Source organism: Primulina huaijiensis, chromosome 6, assembly GCF_012295235.1.
Source record: "Primulina huaijiensis isolate GDHJ02 chromosome 6, ASM1229523v2, whole genome shotgun sequence".
Taxonomy (NCBI): Eukaryota; Viridiplantae; Streptophyta; class Magnoliopsida; order Lamiales; family Gesneriaceae; genus Primulina; species Primulina huaijiensis.
The window spans coordinates 23,317,997-23,344,228 of record NC_133311.1 but is presented as its reverse complement, the minus strand read 5'-3'; the positions used below and the strand labels follow the sequence as shown (position 1 = coordinate 23,344,228).

At 36.8% G+C, this 26,232-nt stretch overlaps 5 protein-coding genes and 1 pseudogene across 7 annotated transcripts; 3 read left to right on the top strand and 3 right to left on the bottom strand.

Moving 5' to 3' along the window:
- The first annotated feature begins 439 nt into the window (after positions 1–439).
- On the top strand, positions 440–3,705 carry LOC140978664 (KIN14B-interacting protein At4g14310). Its single transcript, XM_073443860.1, has 3 exons — positions 440–2,069; positions 2,257–2,870; positions 2,963–3,705. The coding sequence occupies exons 1-3, from the start codon at positions 549–551 to the stop codon at positions 3,492–3,494; spliced, it is 2,667 nt and encodes an 888-aa protein (XP_073299961.1). The 5' UTR covers positions 440–548; the 3' UTR covers positions 3,495–3,705.
- A 289-nt stretch (positions 3,706–3,994) lies between these two features.
- Positions 3,995–4,814, bottom strand: LOC140979642 (uncharacterized). Its single transcript, XM_073445137.1, has one exon. It carries the CDS (start codon positions 4,503–4,505, stop codon positions 4,092–4,094), a length of 414 nt encoding a protein of 137 aa, XP_073301238.1. The 5' UTR covers positions 4,506–4,814; the 3' UTR covers positions 3,995–4,091.
- A 3,800-nt stretch (positions 4,815–8,614) lies between these two features.
- Positions 8,615–9,597, top strand: LOC140979239 (uncharacterized). The gene is made up of 2 exons (XM_073444570.1): positions 8,615–9,451; positions 9,563–9,597. Exon 1 carries the CDS (start codon positions 8,690–8,692, stop codon positions 9,263–9,265), a length of 576 nt encoding a protein of 191 aa, XP_073300671.1. The 5' UTR covers positions 8,615–8,689; the 3' UTR covers positions 9,266–9,451; positions 9,563–9,597.
- Positions 9,598–10,027: 430 nt separating this feature from the next.
- Positions 10,028–13,179, top strand: LOC140978528 (cyanate hydratase-like). Its single transcript, XM_073443663.1, has 5 exons — positions 10,028–10,346; positions 11,484–11,555; positions 12,426–12,534; positions 12,916–12,980; positions 13,066–13,179. The coding sequence occupies exons 1-5, from the start codon at positions 10,081–10,083 to the stop codon at positions 13,067–13,069; spliced, it is 516 nt and encodes a 171-aa protein (XP_073299764.1). The 5' UTR covers positions 10,028–10,080; the 3' UTR covers positions 13,070–13,179.
- Positions 13,180–15,235: 2,056 nt separating this feature from the next.
- Positions 15,236–19,400, bottom strand: LOC140978527 (protein unc-13 homolog; annotated as a pseudogene).
- A 555-nt stretch (positions 19,401–19,955) lies between these two features.
- Positions 19,956–24,035, bottom strand: LOC140978525 (heterogeneous nuclear ribonucleoprotein 1-like). 3 transcript variants are annotated; one of them, XR_012175573.1, is made up of 4 exons: positions 23,709–24,035; positions 21,867–23,020; positions 20,967–21,189; positions 19,964–20,247 (listed from the first exon to the last, which is right to left on the bottom strand). XR_012175573.1 is itself a non-coding variant. In XM_073443661.1 (2 exons), the coding sequence occupies exons 1-2, from the start codon at positions 23,928–23,930 to the stop codon at positions 21,941–21,943; spliced, it is 1,302 nt and encodes a 433-aa protein (XP_073299762.1). In that variant the 5' UTR covers positions 23,931–24,034; the 3' UTR covers positions 21,532–21,940. The 3 variants fall into 3 exon arrangements, 1 of the variants encoding a protein (XP_073299762.1); XR_012175572.1 differs by having other exon boundaries at positions 19,956–21,189; XM_073443661.1 differs by lacking the exons at positions 19,964–20,247; positions 20,967–21,189 and having other exon boundaries at positions 21,532–23,020; positions 23,709–24,034.
- Between the last annotated feature and the right edge of the window lie 2,197 nt (positions 24,036–26,232).

Sequence of the window (26,232 nt, the reverse complement as noted above, 5' to 3'; positions counted from 1 at the left end):
TTATGTGGTGAATTATGGTTTTGTCATTTGATTTTTAATTATATGAATATATATAATAATCTTATTATCATTAGATAATGAAACATTAGTCAATTCAATCGTTATAATGAAAAAATGATTATTGATTGCGATAAATTATCAATCCGAATAATCGATTAAACCCAAAATTATATTAAAAATATTAGTAATAATAATAAGATTTATTAAGACAACAAAAGAAAGTCTAAAGTAATAGATAATAAAAGATTCACATGTAAATATACCCAAAAATATTATAGAAATTTTTTTTAAGGATCAAATAATCGTTTTACCAAATAAGATTCATTTATATGTACACGACTTTAACCACGAAAAAACAAAAATCGCGTTTCTAACCCAGCGGGAGCATCAAAAATTTTAAAAAATCAGAAAGAAATTATTTTCCCGCCCACACAAAAGATCAAAGACCAAGCAAGCAAATGCCCCGATTCCTCACTATATCCTTCCCACCTCCACACCGCAGTAAATTCACTCACAGTACAGCATCCATTTCAATTTCCCCATAAACAATGTCTGCGTCATCATCAGTTCGCCGGATGAAAGAACGCGGTACTGGTGGGGCAAAAATCACTCCAGGTTCTGGGATTTCTGTTTCCACAGGGAAGGAGAACTCCAGGCCTACATCCCGTATCCGGGCAGCAACTCAGAAACCCAACATCAGGCCTATGGCTCGGATTGATAAGTCCGCTCTAGCGCCGCCGGTGGAGGAATCACGCGCTGAGCCGCGTTTGAGGCGGTCGACTTCATCGGTTCCCCGAGGTAGGAGCTGTAGTCCCTCTGAGTTTACTAGAGCTTTATCTGATTTGAGAAAAAACTCTAGTAGGGTTTCCCTGGGCCCACATCAGGTGAAAGGTAATCGTTCCAATTTTAGGGGTTTGAGTGAAAAATCTGATCCTGAGAAAAGTGTTTCGAAAGATCTTGATAAAAATGGAGAAATTGTTGAAGGGTTGGAACAGAATTCTCGAGAAAATGGGAAATTTAAGGTTATGGTTCTGAATAATGGTGGTGATGAGGAAAAAATAGGAAATTTGAGCTCAATTTCAGTTAAAAGATCAGAACTTGATAATTTTATTGAAAAGTCTAGTGTTGAAAAAACAATGTTGAAATCTTCTGGTGTTGAAGTTGAACATGGGTCTGGTTTGAGAGACTCTAAAACGGCTAATAAAGTAAGTAATTTTCCTGGGGTATCAAGAGAGAATAGTCTGAGTAAGCATCCCAGCAAGCTTCGTGAAAAGCTTGCGTTTTTGGAAGGGAAAGTGAAGAGAATAGCATCAGATATAAAGCGGACTAAAGAGATGTTGGACATGAATAATCCAGAGTCGACTAAGATGATGTTATCTGATATTCAAGTAAAGATTTCAGGGATTGAGAGGGCTATGGTTCATGCTGTCCGTAATGATGGAGATGCCAAGACAGGGTCAGCCAAAAAAAATGAAATTGAGTGTATGAAAGATAAGAAGGAATTGGTGGATGTGAAAAACTCGGTGAAGGGGTTGAATGTTGAAGAATTGGAAGCTCGATTATTCCCTCATCATAAGTTGATAAGAGATAGAACGTTTTCAAGGATAACATCTGAAGGTTCTGAGGCCCATATGACAAATGTCGGGGAATCCAAGGGTGTACTAAATTTGGAGGAGAAAATAAGCTCTTTAGATGGCAATCCCATTGCTTTGGAATTCTTGGCTTCTTTGAGTAAGAAGGAAATGTTGGCTAGTACAGAGTCAAGTGAAGTTCAAGAAATGGAGGATTCCACAATTTCTGTAGTGGCAACTTCTTCCATTAATATTTTTAATGATAAAGTTACCATAGATGCTATGCTGATGGCTGATGAAAAGCTAGATGATTTTGATGACCAAGGGGGAGCTCCAGCCATGACATTTAAGGAGGAGATAGAAGACAGCTGTACATTTAAGTTGAATGAAATTGGTAACAAGACCTCAACTGGAGGATGGTTTGTGTCAGAAGGAGAGTCTGTTCTTCTCGCTCATGATGATGGTTCTTGTTCATTCTATGATATAACAAACTGTGAGGTATGGATCTTACTTGAATAATCTCACATACTCCAATGTTGTGCATTGTTGTTGCTCATGTCTATCTGTGAAAAATTGTGAACCATTTATATTATTTTGTATCTGTTTGTTCATTAATGCACTAGCGAAGGGATCTTTTAATTAAAAGAAGTATTGATCAACTCTGCTATAACTGCGTCCATCTCAGGGGAAGGCAGAGTACAAACCTCCCGCTGGAATCTCATCAAACATGTGGCAAGATTGTTGGCTAATCCGTGCCCCAAGCGCAGATGGGTGCTCTGGGAGATACGTTGTGGCCGCATCTGCTGGAAATTCTGTGGGTTCGGGTTTCTGCTCATGGGATTTTTACTCAAAAGTTGTACGAGCATTTCACTTTGATGAAGACTCCACTAATACAAGAGCAGCCCTCGCTCCCTTGTCAAACAACACTATGTATAGAAGAAACAATTTGTCAATGTATACTGCTACTGAAAATCGACAATGGTGGTATAAACCTTGTGGACCTCTTATCATATCAACAGCTAGTGGTCAAAGGATGGTGCAAATTTACGACATACGTGATGGAGATCAAGTAATGAAATGGGAGTTGCAGAAGCCTGTGTTGGCCATGGATTATGCAAGCCCTTTACAATGGAAAAATCGAGAAAAAGTGGTAATAGCAGAGGCAGACTCTGTTTCTCTATTTGATGTGAGCTCTCTCAGTCCACAGGCATTACTCTCAGTTTCATCATCTGGTCGAAAGATTTCTGCTCTCCATGTGAACAACACTGATGCAGAATTAGGCGGAGGAGTTAGGCAGAGGTAACACTCTCATTTCTCACAGAATTCCCTTAAAAATTCTTTAATTCGATTCTATAACATCTTTCTCGTACCTGTGTGTATACTTTTTGCAGAATTAGTTCATCAGAAGCAGAGGGAAATGATGGGGTATTCTGCACTCCTGATTCCATTAATGTTCTTGATTTTCGCCACCCATCTGGTATAGGTCTCAAAATTCCAAAAGTTGGTGTGGATGTTCAGTCATCTTTTTCTTGTGGCGATTCGGTATACATTGGATGCACTAATTTAAGATCAATGGCTAAAAGCCAATCAACCTCCCAAATCCAACGCTTTTCATTACGGAAGCCGAATCTTTTCAGCACCTACACATTGCCAGAATCAAATGCTCACTCCCATTTCTCAGCATTGACACAAGTGTGGGGGAATTCAAGTTCCGTTATGGGGGTGTGTGGGCTCGGATTATTTATTTTCGAATCCTTAAAGGACGATGGTTCTCAGTACCTCTCAATGAATTATAATAACGTACAGAACGCAAAAGAAATTATTGGACCAGATGACATGTATTCTCCTTCGTTTGATTACTTAGCTTCAAGAATTCTTCTGGTATCGAGAGATCGTCCCGCCAAATGGAGGTATTTATCATAGATAATTATGTGAATAAATTAAAATGTATCAAACATGAAGATATATATGGATTGTCCAATAACTTATTGTCTGTCCTGTCGCATTTTGGTGTTTACATGTGGAATTCGATGTCATGACATTTTTGTGTGAGGTTTTGTTTTGTGGGGGGGTGTTTCAGAAGCAAACTATGATTGTGGCTACTGTATTATATGATTTCATGTTTTTGGGATTTGAAACATACCGTGCAAACGATGCTTTGTGAAGATTCTTGCTCTTAGTTTGAAACACATACAACAGATCAAATAGCCACCAGTAAAATTACGAAGTGGACACACTCAGGTTTAACCATGTTTTAACAAATTGAATCCAAGTCGAATTCTTGTCTTTTTAATATAATTTTGTGGATCCTTATTTTATAGAATTTTATTGAAAGCAACCTGATCAATATATCTTCACTTCCCCAACTCAAACTTAAATAAAAATATATTTGCAGTTTTCTGTGATGAATTATTGAAAAATAATTGAGCCCTAAGATTCAAATAATTTATATTATAAAAATGAAAAAAGAGTAATATCTCGTCCTAGCCAATCGCATTTCGTCTAGTCAATACAAAAATGCTACATCTGAATCCAACGTGCTAACTGTGTGGGGTTCACCACACCCGGAAGGTGGGCTCCATCGCTCTTCAACAGGTTCGCCACCTCTGCGTAGGTAGTCGGCTCCAATTTCCCACTAGGCTTGCTGCGGCTCTCCACTTTCTTATTGTTTGCGTCGACTGGCATAGCCTCCAATCGAGCCGGATCGAACTTCTGTCCCAACACCGTTCCCTTGCTTAAAAATTCGTAAGCCAAGAAGCCGGCTAGAAGCCGGTTACAGGAAAGCGGCGCGGCTGCCCTAGACGGCGTCGTCGCAGTAGTTGACCCACTAACGGCCGTTTGTCTGACTAACGGTTTCTGTGACTCAGATAGTTCCCTCTCCTTCCGCTTTCGGGACGCGCCAGGCGTCAGTATCCCTCGCGCGTGCGAGCTCATCTTGACCGTCCGTTCTTATATTCAACAAAAAAAGAAGATAAGAGTTCCACGTCGGCGAGATCCTGAGAGGGCAAAAAAGTCGGTTCGCGATAACGCCAACGAAAAAATGCATAGATGGGTAAAAATCACCCAAAAAATATATCGGAAAGGTGAGTTTCACAATCAAGGGGAACAGTTCAGATTCAGACAATAGCGAACTGAAAATAGTCGGTCGGTGAGGTACGGCGGATTGAGGGGTGGCGACTGGTATTAAAGAGGAAGGGAAGGGCGTGCGCGGTGTGTGCGCCGCAGCGTCAAATTGCGTTTTATATTGCAACAGATATTTCAGTTTTGCCCTGAGTTTCAAATAAAATTACTCAAGCGCCATCGCATGTATTTTATTTTATAAAATAAAATTGTAATTTGGAATTTCCATTTTGAATAAAAATCCACACAATTGAAACCGAACATTATTATTTTTATTATAGAACACAACATATCATTTAAATATTTTATTTATAATTTCTAGTTTTTGTCATTTCAGCTTTTAAATATATAAATTTAATTATTATTTGATTGATGATGAGAAACTTGAATTTGCTTTTATTAATCAACTTTATAATTTCCCGCATCTATGTCTATCATTTACCATGCCATTAAATTTATATTATATGGAGTCGATTAAAAATTTTACAATAAAAATATCTTCTTCTTTTTTTAAAAAATATAAATAAAAAATGAACTGTTTGGAGAATAATAATAATAATAATAAAACCCGCGGAAACAATTTGAATTGTAATGAGATTGGATTTACTAAATTTTTGATCAAGGTTATTATATTTAAGTGAGCTTCCGAAACAAACCCTGAAAATTAAAAAAAATGAAAACATTTATAGTAGACTACATTGTAATTTCCACAATTTTTATTTCTATTTAATTGCCTTTAATATTTTACAACTTACTTTATTAAAAAAAAAATCACTTTAATAATTAAAAATATTTTGCGTGCACGGATTGCGCACGAACTCTTATTCTTTTCTTTTCATCTTTTTATGACGTTGACACTAAAGCATGATAACACGAAACTTAACATTTCCTATTAAAAAACTAATAATAAATAAAACATATAAAAATATGAAGTGGGCTTCATCCCGTGAAACGAGAATATTGGGCCTAACACAGACTGGTAAAAATAAATAACCAGATCGGCTTCCGATGCATTGAACAAAAAAGATCGAGACAAAGTTGGTGGTGGTTTGGTCTATGGTATATTGCAAGAGTTTGATCTTCTCGATGTATTTTATTTATATAAGGTGTTTGTTTTGGATTCGGACAGAGAATAACACTATGTCTGTAACTTAGTATGAGTCAAATTTGGTAGTTGGAGTCTAAATTTATGTTAATTTATCAAGATTCTATAATGTAAATCAACGATCTTCGTTGATCTAAATATTCGGGGTTCGTATTTGACCTTAAATTAAAAATTGAGACATGATGGTTATTGACATCTACCCTGCAAATAATACAATCAAGAACATGTACCCACATAACCAATTTTTTCTTCCTTTTCTTTTTTGAGTAAAAGTTGAAGTTGGTTGAGCTGAAACTTTAATTTGACTAAATGTCCAGCCCTTTGGCATTACAAGCTTTTGAATTCTCTTGTGCAAATACAAAATAACCCATTTAATTCAATTAATTAATATATAAATTTATGTTTAATTAGGTACTTGCAATTTTCAAACTCCAAATTTAGGGATGACGGGTTTAAACTCGGACCCGTATAAATCCGGAACATTCGGGACCGGTCTAATTAAACCCGGTCAAATGGGTTGCGACGAAGGTCTAAACCTGATCAACTGGTATGAAAATGGGTCCGAGATGGATAACATGTTTTGATAAACCCGCATTGAATATATTGGATATTTTCAAGTTTGACTCATTTCGTTTATACCTCTTATATATCTAAAATCATAAAACTAAAAAGAGTGGGTCTCATGTGAGACTGTCTCACGGATTTTAATCTGTGAGACGGGTCAACCCTACCCATATTCACAACAAAAAGTAATACTCTTAGCATAAAAAGTAATACTTTTTCATGGATGACCCAAATAAGAGATCCGTCTCAAAAATACGACCCGTGAGACCGTCTCACACAAGTTTTTGTCAACTAAAAATAAATTCATAGTTTCGGTTTCTTCTCTTTTAAATCTGAGCCAAATTCAAATGTAAATCCTCAATTCCAAAATTCCATTTTTCGGAGATGATCATTTCGGTTTTAATTTAGAACTACAATGCTTCATCTTGAGTCCACACGAATAAACTATAAATTAAAAAGGGTAATATATATTTCATGGCTGAAATATATAGATTTGTTTGTTTTATAATACAGATTAAGAAAATCACTAGAAAAATAAATTTTCATACAAACTTCTTATTTAATTCATATTTAATTCATTACAAAAATGGTTATTCATTTTTCAAAACTTAGTTAATAAGGATATCCATTCCATATATTTAGGTTTGTGTGTGTTTCCAAACAAATTAAGAAAATTATTGGAAAAATAACTTTTACGAATAAATTCTCTATTTTACTCTTTATTTAATGAATGTTTTAGTAATTAAATAAACAAATTAGTAGTTTAAAACCAAGGAAAAATATAATTAAATTTAGAAATTGAATTATATGTTTGAGATATATAAATGAAAAAAAGAAAAGATACGTATATAATGAGGAGGTAGATACTAGATAGTGTTACTAAGCAAGTTGTAAATTTCTTGATTCGGACCAAACATAAATGATTTTATATTTATAAACAAAATCTTTTACAAGGTTTTTTGTGCTTTATATATTGATTTGTATAAGATGACCCCGTGTGCTTTTTCAATGCCCAAACCAAATCGCAATTAATAGGAAGTTATTGGAAAACAGATAGGCTTCTCTAAATGTGATAGCCATATGTGCACCATACATCCATATAATTAATTAATCCGCTCAATAATTTAGCTGAAAAGATTATATATTCCAATTTATTTTATGAGAGTGAACCTTATATTTAAATAGAGAAATTATATTCATGTTGTCGATCAATTTACAGTCTTAATCCACTAATTTTCAATTTTTTCGATTTTAATCTCTCTTCATCGTACTGTTGATGCGACACCAAAAAATGATAACCTGTTACTTACTGGGATATGTTGCAGAGGCAATTAATATTGTTGATGTGTCTGATGTCATGTCAGTAACCAAAATTTTATCGATATAATTACCAAAAATGAAAAATAACTAAAAAGGTAATTTTCCCAAATTTAGATACTTGATCGGTAATTGTTGCTTTCTTATTAAAACATATCAAATCTTGATTTTATCGTATTGCTTTAAAATACGGTTCTGTGATATCTAGCTGATTTTTATTTCATGGTAATAAAAACGAAAGCTTAATAAACTGTTTTCTACAATAAAAATATAATTAATCTGATGCATCATTATGTCGGCAATATGAGCATTAAATGGACGAGTCAATAAAGGTTGGCACTTTTGACTCAGATAGAAAGGAACGCGTTTTATACGTGGTAGGATCCGTTCAGACGGAACGCATTTTCACACTGACAGAAGTTCTATAAATAGAGCTCCACTTCTTCATTCTGAAATCATCTCTTTTTCGAGTTTTCTCTCATCTTATAATATTCTATAATATTTGTGAGGTGTTTGATCTCCTGTATTAAGAGAGTGTGTGTTCTCTTTAGAAACACAGTGAGTGAGTTGTACACCACAAAATATTATAGTGGAAATTCTTTTCATCTTGCCCGTAGTTTTACCTTAATAATTTTTAGGGGTTTTCCACGTAAATCTCGGTGTCCAGTTTATTCTTTATTTTCGGGTTTTATTATCTCGAATTACCGTAAGTAGGACCAACACATTAGACGTTTTCATTTAAAATCAGATTATGCAAGATTTAATGTCCCTAACCACATAGTATAATGATGGAAGCTTAATGGTGGGGAGTCTCCTCTACTATATCGGCAGCCATTAAAGAGGGTGGTTATTCGTCAAGCGATCACGTTCTGTTGTCAAAGTTGGAAGACGGTTGATTGCTGAGTTCATTTAATGCGAATTCTGCTTATAAACCGTCCCTAATTCATGGGTTTCTTCATTCAGAAAACATATCGATCCAAACATTTTGTATCGGTTTATATTGTTCTTGGAAATGGTGCGTGGTTTTTTATATATGCTTTGTTTTCCTGTTCTTGTGGCGACTTTGGTGGTAGCTAGAGATATTGCAAATGACGATGAGAAGTTTCTGATCGGAAAGGGTGTTGGATTTGGTGGTTGGGTGGGGAAGGGCGGTGGGTTGGGTGGCGGAGTTGGAAAGGGTGTCGGGTTCGGTGGCGGTGGGGCTGGTGCAGGCCTTGGTGGCGGAGCAGGTGGAGGTTTGGGTAATGTATGGGGTAAAGGCGGAGGACAAGGCAAGGGTGTTGGATTCGGCGGTGGCATTCATAAAAGCGCCGGCGTAGTTGGCGGAGGATTTGGTAAGGGCGGCGTTGATGGAGGTATTTGGAAAGGAGGCGTTGGTGGAGGTTTTGGGAAAGGATTTGGTAAGGGTGTTGGAGGAGGTATTGGGAAAGGAGGTGTCATCGGCGGAGGTTTCGGCAAAGGTGGCGCAGTTGGCGGTGGGTTTGGGAAGGGTGGAGAGTTTGGCGGTGGGTTTGGGAAAGGTTTGGGAGTGGGCGGAGGGTTTGGTGGTGGCGTCGGCGGAGGTGGTGGTGTAGTTGGGCATCATTGATCCTCAATAGGACAATATGCATGCATGCATGCATGGACACATATACCTTATCGATATTAATATGTTAATCCTATATTTATCCGTCTTCTTTCAGTTGTTTTGTTCGATGATTCGATGTGTATCATCTTAATAATACTAGCATGTGTTTATGTTTTATTCTTATTTATCAAAGATTAATTTGAACTTGTATCTATCGATTCTAAACATAATATAGGTAGTGGTTCACAAATGCTTTAAAAAATCATGACAAAATTTGTAAAAAAAAAAAAAAAAAAGGTCTGTAATTACTTTTTTAAGCATTTGCAAATATCCATATAAATGAAATTATTGAAGTTTTAGTGTATGTAGTTTAAGCACACACATGATCTCCAGCAAAATTCTTGCAGGTTACAATAAAATTTGAGCTCAACAAACTAGATTTTAAGTACTTAATTTATTATAATTGCCAAAGATAATTTACAAACTATTGCAAAGTCATTATTAAAATATGTAATTACTCAAACATATATAGAGCCATATAACTGAAATTTAAATAGTTCCGTGAGATACTCATCACCAATTCAAACTCAAATCAACATGATTCAACAGACATTTAACTTCTAACTAATAAAGTGAAATATAGATTTTCAAGATTATAGAAAATCTCAATCACTTCAAAAATCGACGAAATCATATATATTAACAATTTGTTTTTAATTATTAAAAATAAAAAAATAATAATAATAATGTAGGACATTTAATGAACGTACTTAATTTTTTCGAAATAAAGAAATCGAATAATCATCACACCTCAACATTTGTGTTGACACAACTCTATGGAAACCCAAGTCAGCATGGTGGCGGCACTCCAAGCGGTGAAGAGGAACTCGGGCAAGACTTACGGGCAAATAGCCGAGGAGACTGGCCTGACTAACGTCTACGTGGCTCAGCTCCTGCGGCGCCAAGCCCAACTGAAGCTGGACACCGCGCCTTTACTCCGGGCTGCCCTACCCGACCTATCTGAGAATCACCTTCATGAGATGATGCAAACTCCCCTCCGATTATATGATCCAAGATTAATTCAAGTACCCACTATTTATAGGTAATTCGGTTGCTTTTGGCTTGTACTATGTTCTTGAAATTTTCTCATTTGTTGAAATTATTTTCTGGAAATCTTTTACTTTCTATGCTTTTAGTTTATATTTTGTGTTATAAGTATTTGCACCCATCCAATGAAAGAAAAAAAATCAGTTGAACGTTGCTAAGTGTCGGGGTTAGATTTGCTGGCATAGCCTTCGGGTTTGAGTTTGAGAGACTTGTTTTTATTTATTTATTATTATTATTAAAGACGATTTTTTTTCCCTATTGAAAGAATCGTCATTCAATTTAGTGTGTGAAGCGATGTAAATCAACTTATTTAAACAAAATTTAGGTTGATTTAATCTGTATGTTTTGTATTGGCTTTAGCCTTGTGTGTGTGTGTGTGTGTGTGTTTACAGATGTTGTAGTTTATGTAATTTGGACGGCAAGATTTTCTCTTATTGAAGATAAGTATTTGATGCCGAAAGACATGAATCCAACTGCAAAGCTTCGAACTTTTCAACCATACTCTGTTTCTGTGAGGCTTTACATTTCAAAACTACTTACTTTGAAGCAGCTAATTGGCTTCTGATTCTTATCCCTTGATCATTGTTGCAAAATTATATCGCTCTGTACAAAGAGAGAATAACACAAAAAGAAATTAAAGTCAGAGATAAGGGGATTTCACTTGAATGGCAAAGTATATATGCTGATATTTCCATTTCCCCAGTCCCCACAGCTTTTGGTATTTTCTGTTCTCTTAGTTGTGCTTGGATTGATTGATTTGATTTGAAAGGAGAGATTTGAATTAGGTATGGATTTCAAATTACGTCCATCTTGGTTTTATTTGAAATCCACCATAATTATTGATATCACATAATTTGACATGGGTTGAATTTGATTAACTTGAATTTTGCTCATCCAAACAAGTCACAAAATTTGATCGATTGGTTTGAAATCCATATTATCAAATCCATCAATCCAAGCACAATCTAGAGACATTTACTTAGTACATAAATCTTGGGATGACTAAGCTTAAACCTAATATTTGGACCAATTAAAATGTCATTTGAATGCATGTATTTGGCTGACCTTCTAAGTTGTGCTGCCTGTCGATATCTCTGTAAGATCTCTAAAGTACTTGTTTTCCTGTTTACAGGTTAAACGAAGCTGTTATGCATTTTGGGGAGAGCATTAAGGAGATAATAAGTGAGGAATTTGGTGATGGCATGTAAGTAGTTATTCCTTATTTTCTGAAGTGAAGATTCAATCTTGGAGAATTTTAGTTTGTTGTTAGAGAACCTGGCGACTGCTTTATATTTATTTATGCTTGATAGTGTCTTGAATGAATTGTAACTTGAATATGGCATACAAATTACAATTACATAGTGGCATACAAATTACAATTACATAATTACATTTCCATGTTGCTTATATATGCCATTGTAGATAGACTTTGTCTCTTATGTCCTTTTCGAGCTTCCCTGAAATTATTTTTAAACTTCGACCTTTCACCAGTGAGTTTTGTGTATCTTTGAGTTTCTGATAAAATTGGATATTTGGAAAATTCTCTTGTTTGTTATGATCCCTAATATATTCCCAATCCTGCACAAATTATCACCTTATCACTAAGCAGGACAATCACTCTTTCTTCCTGGTCTACTATAATTATAACATAGTTCCCACCAAAGAAGATGTGCACTTAGAATTCTCAATAAATTGAATATTATGATCTTTATCTTGTTCCCAAAAATTGCATAATTGCTGTAATTAGTAATGACAACTCTAGTGTTGATGCTAAATAGTCGCTGCTGAGTTTTAGTTTCTGACGGTGTAGTGCCTCTTATTTTCCGTCAGTGACTAAACTTCTTTTATGATCATGCTTTTACTCAATCATTCTGTCTTAAATTACCAAAACTTACCAAAACTTCTGTGGGTGGTATTATTTACTTTTATAATGTACAACAGTGGTGATGTCCTAAATAAAAAGATGAATTTGAGCTTTAAATTACAATATTTAATCAATATGATTTACCTTACCTTTTCTTTTCCTTTTTCTTGGGTAAAAATCTTTTCGTGGATCGGGGAACTTAACAAGCAGCATGTCGGCAATTGATTTCTTCTGTTCAGTCGACAAAATCAAAGGTGTGGATGGGAAGGATCGTGTTGTCGTGACATTTGACGGGAAATATTTGCCTCACACTGAGCATGTGACGTGGCTGAATTACTTTCTTTGTTAAATTAAATTTTCAATTGTTTCTGGACTTTACAATTAATTGCTATAAAATTTGGGAAGGATCGTGTTGTCGTGACATTTGACGGGAAATATTTGCCTCACACTGAGCATGTGACGTGGCTGAATTACTTTCTTTGTTAAATTAAATTTTCAATTGTTTCTGGACTTTACAATTAATTGCTATAAAATTTGGGAAGGATCGTGTTGTCGTGACATTTGACGGGAAATATTTGCCTCACACTGAGCATGTGACGTGGCTGAATTACTTTCTTTGTTAAATTAAATTTTCAATTGTTTCTGGACTTTACAATTAATTGCTATAAAATTTTATTAAATTTATTTTCTTCTTGTGCAGCTTACTGAGCATATGGTATCGAGAATAAGAAAGATAGAAAATCAAGATCATGAATCTAAGAAAGGGTAAACTTAGTTGTCCCTTATCCCTTGTATGTGTGTATTGCTGTTGAGATTAATTAAACAATACCTGATTATAAATTATACTCAGGTGATGGTAAGTCAGATCTTGTAGCCATTTTACATTTTGATGTAAAGATCTCACAGGGAGTTCTTGCAAAATTTACATAATAATCTGGTAACTAAATCTAAGTTATTTGAGTTATCTCAAAAGTTTGCATGATTTCTAATCTGGTTAATCTAAAAAATTCTCCGTACTGGTATTGAAATTGCAGTTGAGGTTAGTATCAATTTAGTGGAAATCTCATCATAGTTGTGTTTAAGATTCCTTAGAAGATGTGTAAGAAAACATATGTAATTTGCATTTTAATAATATTACTTTAAAATAGCTCCAACAAGACTTGGAGTTCAAATATAAAATTCACGAAGGAAAATATTTGATGACCTCTCCTTAAAGTTGAACTTAGCCACTCGGTCAATAGGGCTTTGTAATATTGTTATCTAGAAACCACGTGAACTGGAAAGAAGAGGCAAGGAACGTGCCTTGGGCTACTGCTTTGTGAGAAACTCATTCCTAATTGCCATCTCTTTGTGAAGTTTTCTTTTATATGATAAAAAAGTATGATTGAAGAAATATGGCTGATTTTGGAAAAATCGACTCCTGGTTCTCCATCGTCTGATTGATGCTTGTCTGGAAAGGATTCAGGCATGTCTGAAGTCTCTAAATTTTCAATGTTTGTCACAAATTTCAATCTATTAGGAATCATATCCAAGTTCTGGCAGCTTTAAATCTTTAAATGAAGAAGACTACATATAGATCCTTCTTCCACCCTCTGATTGGTAATAACTCGATGGCATTTGCCATCATCTCCATTCATCAACCGTGTTACTAGGAGTTCCACATCTTGTTGCGAACCAACAAAATCTTCCTCCACGAGATGAGATAATGATCGAGTTAGCAGTTGAGAGCCCTGATATGTTATTTTGGTTTGTGGGTTTTATGCCGTATGCTTGCAAACTTCTTAATCAGCTCAATCTGACCCTACATTGTGTAGGGAATGCCTTCCTTCAGTACCCCAGCGTATATTTTGATGACAACCCCAGCGTATATTTTGATGACACCGTACACTTGTACCTTTTTAGTGAAACTTCAGTGGCAAATGTTTCTAGAACATCTTCCACATGTAATGCCGCATCACCTATTTCTGATACCCAATTCTTGGCCATCTCATCCTCATCTTGTATCGAATCTGCATTTTTTAAGAAGCATTGCTTCGTTTAACTCAGCCTGAATTTCTTCAACTTGACCGGTAATATTGTTCTAGATTTTGCTTCATCAACCAGCAGGTCGCATGGCCTTGGTTCAATAAAGATGACCACATGTTTCTGAAATCAAGAAAAAACGAGGTCTTTTGCTGCTAGGAGTTAACATAGATGCCTGAGAACTCTCATACACACGACGAGCATTCATTAATCTAGCAGAGGTCTGATAATGAAATAATCATAGTCTGAGAAGTTTTACTTTGTGGGAGGATGATTTGATTGAAATATTCTTCTAAGTTGAATTATTCTTCAACATTTCTTTTTGGATATACATATTTCATATGGTTTCATAACAATTAAGAAACTGACTTTAAGGGATTTCCATGTCATTGCCTTTACTTTTTTTTTTTTTTTTTTTTTTTTTTTTTTTTTTTTTTTTNAGTAATATGCACACAGGCACATATTTGGTAAGACACAACTGGTGACAAATAATTTGGGATCTAGAACTTTGAAGTTTTTGAAAGAAAAGTACTCAACTAATATGGTTTCAGAGTAAGGTTTAGGAGGGGTCGTCGATTTCGCCACATGATCAATGATTTATGAAATAATTCACCAGCTTGGCTCCAACGGCAGCCTAAATATTCGGTATTTCACGTTTCTTGGTTATTTGTTTTGCAGAAATCATACAGATCATTATTCTGCACAGTTTTGCAACAACATATTGGTACAAATGTCATAATGATGTGATGTGTATGCCTAGAAGTACTGGTAATATTATCCGATAAATTATCATCAATTAGTTCACATCCAAAGTAGTACAAGAAAAATCTTTTAAGCAACTCCTGATTTTCCCCCAATGTTTACTACATATCGAATATTGCTCAGGTCTAAGAAAAACGAAGACAAAATTTAGAAGTGTGCTCTCCTGTCCTAGATTGTTGTTTAACTAATACCGCTAAAAATCCAATTGGAACTTTGTTAAAAAGAAAATTTCATACATAAGTTAAGAAATCTCTTGGTTCATATTGTTTTAAGTTTTTTGAAGTATACAGTGTTCTTAATTATCCCGAGTCCCTTCTCTTTGCTAGTTGGAATGTCCTCTTCAGGAAATGGTTGGCTGCTTGATCATTCCTGTGACAAATTACCCTCAATATGGTATTTGGATCTAACCGATTCCACTTACCAGTTGTAGGTGGCATTGGAAGTTTCTGCCCGGTACCCACCACTCCTATCCCACTAGCTTCACATGCCACGATACTGAAATCTTCGATTAATTGCTCGGTCGACTGCCCCATCAATACCACCACCCCTCCAACCGTCTCTGCTTCCTTTTCAACCATATCCTCAACTATCAAACCTTCTCCGCATGTACAAAATACTCATTTCAAGTTATCGAAGTCTTCCTCAATCATTGGGTGATCAAACCTAGAGAAGGTTCGGGAGCTGCCACCAGCTAGCAAAACCATTAGGTATGCCTCAAAAGAAGCCTTCATTGCTTCTTTTAGAGCTAGTGGTTGAGCACGATCAGTCACTATTGCACACAGAAGAGTAAGATTCTGCTTTAATATTCTTAATGCTGGCCTGATTCGTGAATTTATTACGTCACCAACATATAGGCTTCCGTATAAAACCGAGTTTGAATCCAAAAATATTAGACGATAGGCTGCTACTTCTGCCACATGCTGAAAAGCAACTTGTATTGCTGATCGGCTATGTTCAAAATATGAACTGTTGAGTTGCCTTCTGTCGCCAAACCGGGATTTTGGTGATGGAGTTACCTTTGGCGACAGAGTTAATGATTTGTCAAGGGGATGAAGTTGTGACTGAAGGTAATGTAAGGTGTTGAGACGGATGTATAGGCGTTGTGTTCCACGACTTGTCGATGGACGGGAATTGTTTCCTTCATTGCACAAATCATTGTTTGGATCTTCAATTCCTACACTGCATGCTGCTCTTTTCCAGAGTTTTCGGAACTTTGAATCCAAGCTACATCTTGCTAGTGGAGGAAGTGTGGGGATATAACTCTGTTTTGATCCTATAAGTGAGAAAAAATGTGTGCTTAGGATTTATAGAAGACTAATTGTTTAAACTAAAATGCAGTTACTTAGTTTCTGCTTAGAATGGTGATAAATTAGCAATTCTTACCACATGATGCAATGAACGTTATGTAATCTCGAAAGACATGCTCTAAACCTTCAGTAAGATCATAAACAAGGTTCTCTGATATGTTTATAGGAATTTCGAAGAAATTCTTCACAGCTTCCTTGGAAAATCTGACTAGTTCTTCAGCAGAATGAGCGTATGGCTCAGTTTTGGACTTCGGATTCCATGTCTGCAAAATTATGAAAAAATTTAAAACTTAATGTGTCAATTCTGAGTTCTATCTTAAAATGTGACATTTCGATTCCGCATGTATTTACTTCTGTTTCTTTTGCTCTTTGGTAAATCTCCTGCCCCTGCTTCAACTTTTCTTGAATCCACTGTTTCATAAGTTTAACTATGATTGAATCAACTTCGTAAGGAACCATTTCTCTCACAATTGCCTTGCCTCCCATCTTCACATTCAGCAGAGTCCTCAACTACCATCTGTACTAAAAGTTTCTCCAATTTCCCAGCCCTTTTCAACGCCAAGACTGTTTCATTCTTGAGCATAGACGTGCCCGTTAAGTACTGCTTTAGTAATGTCCCGTAGCAAGTGTGCAGTGTAACAGCTGCAACCCCAGCGGAAATCGGGTGCCATTTCTTAAGAACTCGACTGAATATATCCTTCTCCTTCGAAGCCAATTCTTCAGTTTCTCTAGCCAATTTGATTAGCATTTCACTCACTTCTTATCCTTCAAGGGATGTCCTGTTTCCATTTTTATCCACGAGCTTCTATCGATATAAAAGTTAGAAACACCAAGAAAATGACAACATTTCTTAGTGTAGAAGTAGATGTAGATGTACATACCTTGGCAAATGTGTTTCTCAGTGATGCTCGAATATAATAGTCGACCCTATTCCCCATGGCTTCATCCCCCGTCTCTCCCTTTTCTTGATTAACTGAAACGTAGCAAGGAACATCCTCTTCGAGTATCTTTGTAGCGGAGAAAACCAGAGGAAGAATACTTTCCATTATTCCAACTGTTCCCCTATCAAAGCTTTCATGATAATCCAACAACCTTTTTTCAGACCACTTCTTCATTGCGGTCAAAACATTTGACAGCATCTTGATGTAAATCGCCTCTCTGTCGACCTTCTTAGCATCGGCTGCTACTTCAGTCAACATAGCATGAGATGCCCCTAGAAGATCCGTCTCCACATGCCCTGTTAGGACATACTGCTCAAAAAGCACCCAAGTGAAACATAGATTATGTATGGACCGGTTAATCCCCAAAGTCGACCACGTTTTCTTCATAAGCTCTAGCAGTTCATCAACTTCATCAACGACTAGTGTTTCATCCTTCATATCAAAAACCGAGCAGAGAAGGGTTGTGTAGATTTGGATGTTGAGGGGGTATCCATCAGCCCAATGGCACACGTCAGTGCTTCCACTGTTGGGGCTTCTCCATGCCAAGGAAACGATACAGTTGCAGAGTGTTTTCATCGCCACCGAATTCTTGCCTGTGTCTACTGCCTTTGTTTCACAAGAATTGATGATATCTCGAAATTTAGATGCAACTGTGTCTGATTTTTCTAGTGGGATGGAAGGGTGGAGGAGTAGTCCTGCTTCGAGTATTTTTAGTTGACGTTTTTGCCAGATATGGTACTCGTGAGCATCGTTGAATTCAGATGGTTTCAGATGACGGAGCAATTCCAGAGGAAGAATGATGGTCTCTGCTCGCCTGCCCGTCTAATCAAACAACAATTGTTAACAATATTTTAAGAGGCTAGGCTTTATTCTAGTAAATGCATTTTCCACTTCCCATAATCTAGTCATGATACATAATGAACAGCAAATATAGTTTTACGTATTGAGTACAAGCATCCACAAAAATAACACCAATTAATAAGAAAGAAAATTCGTGTATGTGAACGATGGAAGTTTAATTTATCAAACTAAATTAGTTGTGGTTATTTATTTGTGTCAATATATGTTATGTAAATGTTAACCGACAAGGAATATAGATAGAGAACTTTTTAATAAAATTTTATCATCTTAAAAATAAATTCAATCATTTCTCGTAAACCATGCATGCAATATTCATAGTGACACAAAAATGATAACATTACATACTTGGCCAACTAGAGTTCTCATTAGAGTCTTGCGAAGTCTATTGTCACTCTGCTCCGTCACCAAGAGCGGAGCTACATGCTCTTTCACCCGGGCTTTAGCCCCGTGACCCAATTTTTTTTTTTAAAAAAATATATATGTAAATTTTGTATAATTTTGGAATAATATGATATTAGTCCGGGTAGATCAATTTAAAATATTAAAGGATTCTAGAGTTTAAAATTCCAGGCCGGGTAGAGCCATATTTCTGGCTCCGCCACTGTCCGTCACCCTCATTTGCTGCCTCATAATTTCCGCCGACGTCATTGGCCGTCTCAGCCTCGCCATTGGGGACGCAGGTAGGGTCAACGACATCCTCGGACTCGACCCCGCGCCACTAGGAGATGATGGATTCGCTCCACATGAGCTCGAACGTCTTGAAGATGGCGTTCGCTTCAACATTCTTAGCCCCAATGCCCTCTTCAGCCGACTCGTCACTGCCATCCCAACCCCCGGTGGCTTCATCGGTGACCCAGGTCCTGACCCATTTCCATCCCCGCCTTCTGAAGAGTTGTAATAAGTGATTGCGCTCCGCCCACCAAACCCCGGAGACGACCGGCATGCGGTGAAGAAAATCTCGTAGGCCGCATCCCGAAAGTCGTCCCGGTCAAGACCATCGAGTTTCCCGAAAGGCGAAGAGAGATCCATAGTGAGAGCCAGGTTTAGGAGTTTGCCGTATTCTGATTGGTGTTGAAGAGACGGAGATGGTGGTGGATCATCGGCGGAGACTTCCAAGATAACTAATGGTTAGATGTCTGGTGGAAGAGAGGGAAGACAGAAGCTGGTGAACATTATTAAATCGTAATTTTGTGAAAAGAGGAGCAAAAGAAAACATGGGAGGAGGCAGACAATGCTAGTTAGAAGGAAGAGGGGACAGAGATTGATGGTTATCATTCATTTTTATTGTGTTTTGAGCCCATTTTGTGATGCGAAAATTACGAGGAAAACATTAAGGATTCGGTTCGTACGTACTAACACTACCTTTTTTTAGTATGGTAACTTGCATACAGTTGTATTGATTATGTTATGATCGGTAATAAATATATAATCTATTAAATTTTCAATAATCGATAACGAAAAATACAAATGACAAATTTCAACGGGATTTTTTTTCCAAAAGAAATGACAACTTAAAAAGTAAACTCGTCTTGGTCAGTGAAACATGTGACGACGACGTGCTAGCTTAATAAGTTGATAAGAGTATTTCAGAATAGTCCTATGACATTTGGCAGAACCGAAGGAGAGGAGACTCGAACCTTCTTTCTCAATTCGCAGATTATGTTGTATATAACATCAAAATTGAAATGTGAATTTTGTCACAAAATCACGTAACAGATACAATGAAATTCATACGATAATTCTTTAAACACAAAAAATTCAATTTGTCAAAATCTCGTAAAATAATAACACAATTTTATGATATAAATATTGTAAATATTAAGAAACGATATATTTATTGTATTTTCAACATTATCCACCACCAAAAATAGAGAAAGGTCAATAGATCAAGAAGAAACAATTAGAATCAGTCCAGATAGTACTCTTCAATATCAATTCTCAATGCCCTCCACAATATCAGAACATGCAAACTAGACCGACTGGCCTACAAAATCGACATAAAAAAGAGATTCCATTTCGACAGCTTCGGGGCATGTTGCGGTTCAACATTAACTCAACCCAGTCACAGCCACCCATTTGACACGCTTGTGTTTGTCTCAGGTGGCCATTTGCGGACCTTTTTTGGAAGGATCTTGACTCCTGTACAACATAAGGCCAGATAGAGGGGGAAAGATTATGTCAACGGCAAAATTTATCTATCAGCAGATTACCGCTATCCATAACCACTAACACTACCCATTGCTTGCCATCTATACACTATGAACTACAAACTATTGTTGTAATGTTGAACTTCAAACGGAAACACAACTCAAATGGTTACTAACTACAGCTAAGATCTTAACTCCTCCGTAATAGAAAGATTTAAACAAGATAAGAATAACCAAACTCCGACTGTAAAAGGTTTGCCAAGAGAATTAATTCAAAATGATACTCTACAACCCAGACACAAAGTTCAGTTTTGGCCCTAGTGATTCATTTGGAATTATTATTTGCCACCACCATAAAAAACTATAGACGAAAAAATTCCATATCACAAATTCTGCTCACAGGGAATGCAGGCCAAACTCTAACAACAACCCATTTATTGACTCAAGAAAAGTCCAATAGAGGCTATAATATCTCAAGTATTATAGTAAGCAAAGACCTGGAAAAGCTAGTAAACATAGGTATGAGCAAACCGAATTCAAAACTACACTTGAAAGCAGAGAAAATCCAAAGACCGCACTCCTGAACAAGTACCAAATAGTCGGCTTAGAATTTAGATGAGAAAATTGAAGAGAGCAATTCTATCGTATCTCAATTTCTCCACAATATCGTAACATGAAAACCAGCCTAAAAGCCCTACAAAACCAACATACCAAAATCTGTAGCTGTGAATCTTCTTCCCACAAAAACCCAAGGAAGATTGAAGGATATCATTTCAACAGCTGCGGGACTGCTTCTGCTCAAGTTTATTCTCGTGTCACCCCAGGCACAGCCACCTCTAAAGTCTCATTCCATGCTAAACAGATTATCCAATATGCTTGTGTTTAGCTTGCTTGGAAATTTTGATCAAACTTTTTTATGCAAGCACCTCCACTCCTGTAGAACACAAGGCCAAATACAGGAGGAAGATTATACCATTGCCAAAATGTATCTACCAGTAGATTACCGCTATCCATTATGGCTACTCATCCCATTACTACTATCTATCACTGAAATCCGTTACGAAACTAATTTATCTGATGCCATAATGCTGAACTTCTAACAAAAATACAACTCTATGGAACAAGAACTAGAGCTAAGATCTTCAATAAATCCATTATTGAAAGAATTAGAAATCAAGGAAATAACCGAACTCCTGCCACTAAAGGTTCACCAAATCAACATGTGTAAATGATTTTAATATAAAAGAAACATCACTCAGTTTTTGGTAAAGCCACATTCAACAAACAGATTAGTAATGAAATATCACCACCATCACAAACATGAATATTCCAGAGCACATAAACCTTTCTACCAGAGTTACAGGTCAAACACTAATAGCTCACCGCAATTCACTCGAATAAGGTTCAATAGAAGCTAGCATATCTCAAACATTACAGAAAACATACTTAAGACTACATTTAAAAGCAAAGAAAATTGCAAGAAGACTACTCTCGAAAAAGTATGACTTATTAGAAACTAGTATAATAGTAAAACCAACAAACACGATGAGCCAAACTTAAGAAATCCAATGAGTTCCATAGAATAGGTGACTTCTGGCAAGAGCCACCTACTTTGGCGCCAGAGAGGGGAGTTTGTAAACTGTAAGAGCTCCTTTGAAGAAGAATAGATCGACCCAAGTGACAAATTACTGCTGCTGACCCGGTCGACTTGAACCACTACCATACCCGCTTCCATAGCCAATTTGGCCACCATGTGATCCCATTGCTGATGGATCAGATCGCCATCCAGTATTTGCATAGCCTAAATTACCACTTCCATCACCATAACCACCACCCATGTAATTGCTAGAACCAGGCTGAAGATCTCCAAGAGCGCTACCATTCTGCCCAGTTGCTGATCGCCCACCAACAGCTCCATAAGCCGCCTGATTTCCATAACCTCCATCGTTTCCACCATACCCACCGTAACCATAACCTTGACTCCCGAATCCAGAAGAGCCACCTGGAGATTGACCAGTAGGGAGTACGGTGTTACCTGGGCCACCGCCGCCACCAGGAGTACCCCACTGAGAGCTTCCATAGCCATATGCAGCTGGAGCTTGTGAGCCCCAGGAACTTCTAGGAGCATTTGGAGGGCCACCACCATATCCAGCATTAGGATTTGCATAGCTTCCTGTATTGGCACCACCATAATTCCCGTAGCCATAGCCCATACCATTACCATACCCATAACCAGGAGCATTATACCCAGACGAACCATAAGAAGGGTAACCACCACCAGAATTTTGTGAATGCGTGTACTTTGATTCCATTCGCCCATCATAAGAGCTTGAATTACCACCAGAAGCTCCATAACCCTGATATCCTCCACTGTTACCACCAGTTCCACCACCCATAGATCGACCGCCACCACCAACATTAGTGTCTTTAGGAAGAGCACGCTTCACTTCCACTTGCTTACCATTTAAGTCATGGAATGTCTTGTGTAAAACCCTATCTACTGCTTCCTCAGAATCGAATGAAATGAAGCCAAATCCGCGAGGACGATTTGTTTGCTGGTCATACATTATTACTACATCAGTTATCATACCATAAGTTTCAAAATATTGCCTAAATCCATCCTCACTCAAAGTTGCTGGCAAACCCCCGACGAATATCTTTTTTGTTCGGGTACTTCCACCACCTCCAAAATTTCTCGCGCCACCAGGGTTTCCAACTTTAGAAACTTGCTGTTCCTCTCGTGATAACGCTCTTTTAGCCTCGACCTATCATGTATAACGATAAAATCCCATCATTATACAGAACAAAAAACCATCACATAAAAAGGCGGGATGATTCAACCACATCTGCTGTCTGGAGTTGGTCGAAGGAACTAAGTATACAGTCACAGAACACGTGGTAATCCACAATACAAGCTATTTTGCATATAGATTTTCAATGAACAAGAAATTTGAAAGCTCAAAGCATCATAGCAGATCAATTATAATTTATACTGAGTAGAATACATTTCAGAAGATAATCCCTCTATCTAGCAATACTGTCTCTCTTTCTCCTTTCCTTTCCACGCATTTAAAACTCCATGGCCCAAAAATATAGCACCCAAAGGAAAAGGAAACAATTCAAAAAAATAGAGAATCTTTCCAGAGCTACAATCTTAACAATACAAATTTAATATGAAGTCAAGGAGATGCGGAAAACATAAAATATACATACACACACAAACACACAGACAGATATCATGAAGATATTTTTTTTTGTCTCATGGACTCGTACACTGAACATTAAGCATCTATTTGGAACTTACTAGATAACACGGATGTTTAAAAAAAAGGTAAATTGTCACAAACCCAGATGCTACAATAAACCAAGAAAAACTCAAATGTCAAATTCAGATGTTTCGAGAACCAAATGAACAAAAAAGAACTTAATATCCATCAGTCACACGATTCTTACCGTGCGGCCATCTATAACATGCCTATCCTGAAGAACTCTGTCGAGAATGTGTGGATCTGAAAATACGACAAAACCAAAGCCTCTTGGCTTTCCAGAAATCTTGTCTCTCATCACCGCAGTCTGCAATACTTCTCCATATCCTTGAAAGTACTCTTTCAGCTTCTCCTCGTCTGTTTCCCATGAAATCCCTCCTATAAATAGTTTCCCCTGATCTGAATCCATAGTTGTTTCCGACAAAAATTTGCAGAGATGAGTGCTGAGTTTGAGGGAATAAGGGTTTGGGGTCAGCTGCTTGAACTCAGCCGACTGCTGAAGAAAGAAGCGAGGAAAAGAGAGGTGAATTTATAACAAGGGCTCGGATCAGATGAGGGTTCCAGGTTGAGGGCTGAGATTCGAAGTTAGATATTCTTTTTGAGCCAACATTCTTTTTATTTTTCGTTATAATTATTAATATTATTATTGGTAGTAGAGGTAAAAAAAAGGGAGAGATAATTTTATTTTTGGGGAAGATTTAAAATTATTATTTACAAGGAAAAATTATTTAAAATGTAATGGGAATTAAAATTTTCCTATTTTTATATTTAAAAAAGTTTTATTTGATAATTTCATTGGTTAATTTTATAAGACTAATCTTCGACTTGACCCGACTCATAAAAATAATATTTGTTTTTATGTTAAAAATGTTACTTTCATTGTAAATATCGATCGATCCGATCCGTCTCACTCATCTCACAAGCCCAATACTCTTTATTTCTTTAAGCATTTTCATGCCAAAAAACAACTATATATTCATACAAGAGTAATCAATATGCAGGTAAAATTTAGTAATTTTTTTCCCAAACTTCTCTTATCAACGATCTTTAAATTTTTTTTATAGCTAAATCTATTCCAATTTTTTTTTATTCATATAAGCTAATTGAATTATTCTTTATTTTCTTTATATGGACTACATATAAATTTATATTTATTTTGTTTTAGATTTTAATAACATATTGTTATATACTCAAATGCATTAAATATTTTGTAATGGCCGAGATTTTATCCTGTTAATTTGAGATAAGTATTTGATTGATTGATATGATTATAGACAGAGCACGTCGAGATTGGATTGGAATTGTTGAGGTGTGAATATGTGCGAGGACAGAAGGTCTCGCGCATATGCACGGCTGGTGGGCGCGCATATGCGCGAGCTGTGTGGTTCCAAGATGTGCCGAGACGAAGGTCTCGCGCCTATGCGCGACAAGAGGCGCCCATATGCGCGAGGTGTCCAGTAGCCAACGTGTTTGTCCAGAGAAGTTGGCACATATGCGACGAGAGAGGGCGCGCATATGCGCCAGCAGCTGAAATTGTCAAGTGCCGAGACAGAGCGTCTCGCGCATATGCGCCGGTGATGGTCGCGCATATGCGCGAGACGTGTTGAACAAAGAATAAGCCACTTGCCCTTACCATGCAAGATATATATATGAGTTGTACTTCATTTCTTCATTTTGGAGGAGAAAGGACCGAGAGAGTTTCAGAAATTCCATCAAATTTCATGTCATAGTAAATCATTGATTGTGCAAAATCCGACCACACGATTTTCAATCCGAGTGTAGATTCTTGTTCCTCTCATCATAAGCTGTCAAAGGATGTAGGTTTTATTGTTTTCTAGCATGGTTTGAAATTCAGATGTTGGGGGAATTATAGTTTGGTTGATAATATGTGTTCTTGAGTTTACGGTAAACGTATAATCGAAAACGGATTGAAGAAATGATACTGTATCTTATTGTTCTCATTTTCCAGCTTATATGGCATGAGTTGTGCAGAATTTTGAGGTGCTGATATGCATATGATTGTTGTTATGAATTGGTGATATTGATCTTATGATATTTGAGTTACCGGTATCGCAAGATTACGCCGTTATGCCGTCGAAATGTACCGAGATTGAATGTTAATCCGTATGTGTACTCCTTTGAGTTAGAGGTTGATATGGTACATTGTATATATGTCTTTTCAGATTAGTATTGACAGATTGGATATCGAGATTTCAAGACTTCGACTCGTTCAAACCGAGACTACAACAAGAAAGATATAAAGCAATGTTGATTCGGGATTGCACAACTCGAATTAGATCCGATTTGAGTTTCCCAAAATCACATACTAGATTGTTTTAATTTGATACGGTTATGCCTTGTCTATTGAATTATAGCAATGTATATGAGATAGGTAAGCCTTGGTAGAATTGCCAAGTACTAGATGTTAGGTGATATCGATGGGTGTAGGAGAAGATCAACTCCTATTGTAGATATTCGATACAGATAGGACCGAAGTCTAGGAATAGGACGTACCGCCACCCCGATTGGGAGAGGAGGTGGGAGATTGTTACGTCTTATTCACATCGAGATCCCTAGACTTAGATATGAGTCGAGTCAAAGAATAAGAGTCGAAGATTTTTATTCGTATTCACTAATGTGTCTTAAATACTGATTTATGTCTTATAATCTTGTGTTTATTTGCATGACATGCATGTATACATGTTTTATAC

What these genes read in the sequence shown, in the direction of transcription:
- LOC140978528 (XM_073443663.1), top strand. Translation starts at nt 10,081, where the DNA reads ATGGAAACCCAAGTCAGCATGGTGGCGGCACTCCAAGCGGTGAAGAGG. An exon ending in CAAGTACCCACTATTTATAG is followed by an intron (nt 10,347 to 11,483) that starts GTAATTCGGTTG and finishes TCCTGTTTACAG; the next exon opens with GTTAAACGAAGCTGTTATGC. An exon ending in ATTTGCCTCACACTGAGCAT is followed by an intron (nt 12,535 to 12,915) that starts GTGACGTGGCTG and finishes CTTCTTGTGCAG; the next exon opens with CTTACTGAGCATATGGTATC.
- LOC140979239 (XM_073444570.1), top strand. Translation starts at nt 8,690, where the DNA reads ATGGTGCGTGGTTTTTTATATATGCTTTGTTTTCCTGTTCTTGTGGCG.
- LOC140979642 (XM_073445137.1), bottom strand. Translation starts at nt 4,505, where the DNA reads ATGAGCTCGCACGCGCGAGGGATACTGACGCCTGGCGCGTCCCGAAAG.
- LOC140978664 (XM_073443860.1), top strand. Translation starts at nt 549, where the DNA reads ATGTCTGCGTCATCATCAGTTCGCCGGATGAAAGAACGCGGTACTGGT. An exon ending in ATGATATAACAAACTGTGAG is followed by an intron (nt 2,070 to 2,256) that starts GTATGGATCTTA and finishes CGTCCATCTCAG; the next exon opens with GGGAAGGCAGAGTACAAACC. An exon ending in GGCGGAGGAGTTAGGCAGAG is followed by an intron (nt 2,871 to 2,962) that starts GTAACACTCTCA and finishes TACTTTTTGCAG; the next exon opens with AATTAGTTCATCAGAAGCAG.
- LOC140978525 (XM_073443661.1), bottom strand. Translation starts at nt 23,930, where the DNA reads ATGGATTCAGATCAGGGGAAACTATTTATAGGAGGGATTTCATGGGAA. An exon ending in ATGTTATAGATGGCCGCACG is followed by an intron (nt 23,021 to 23,708) that starts GTAAGAATCGTG and finishes TATACATGATAG; the next exon opens with GTCGAGGCTAAAAGAGCGTT.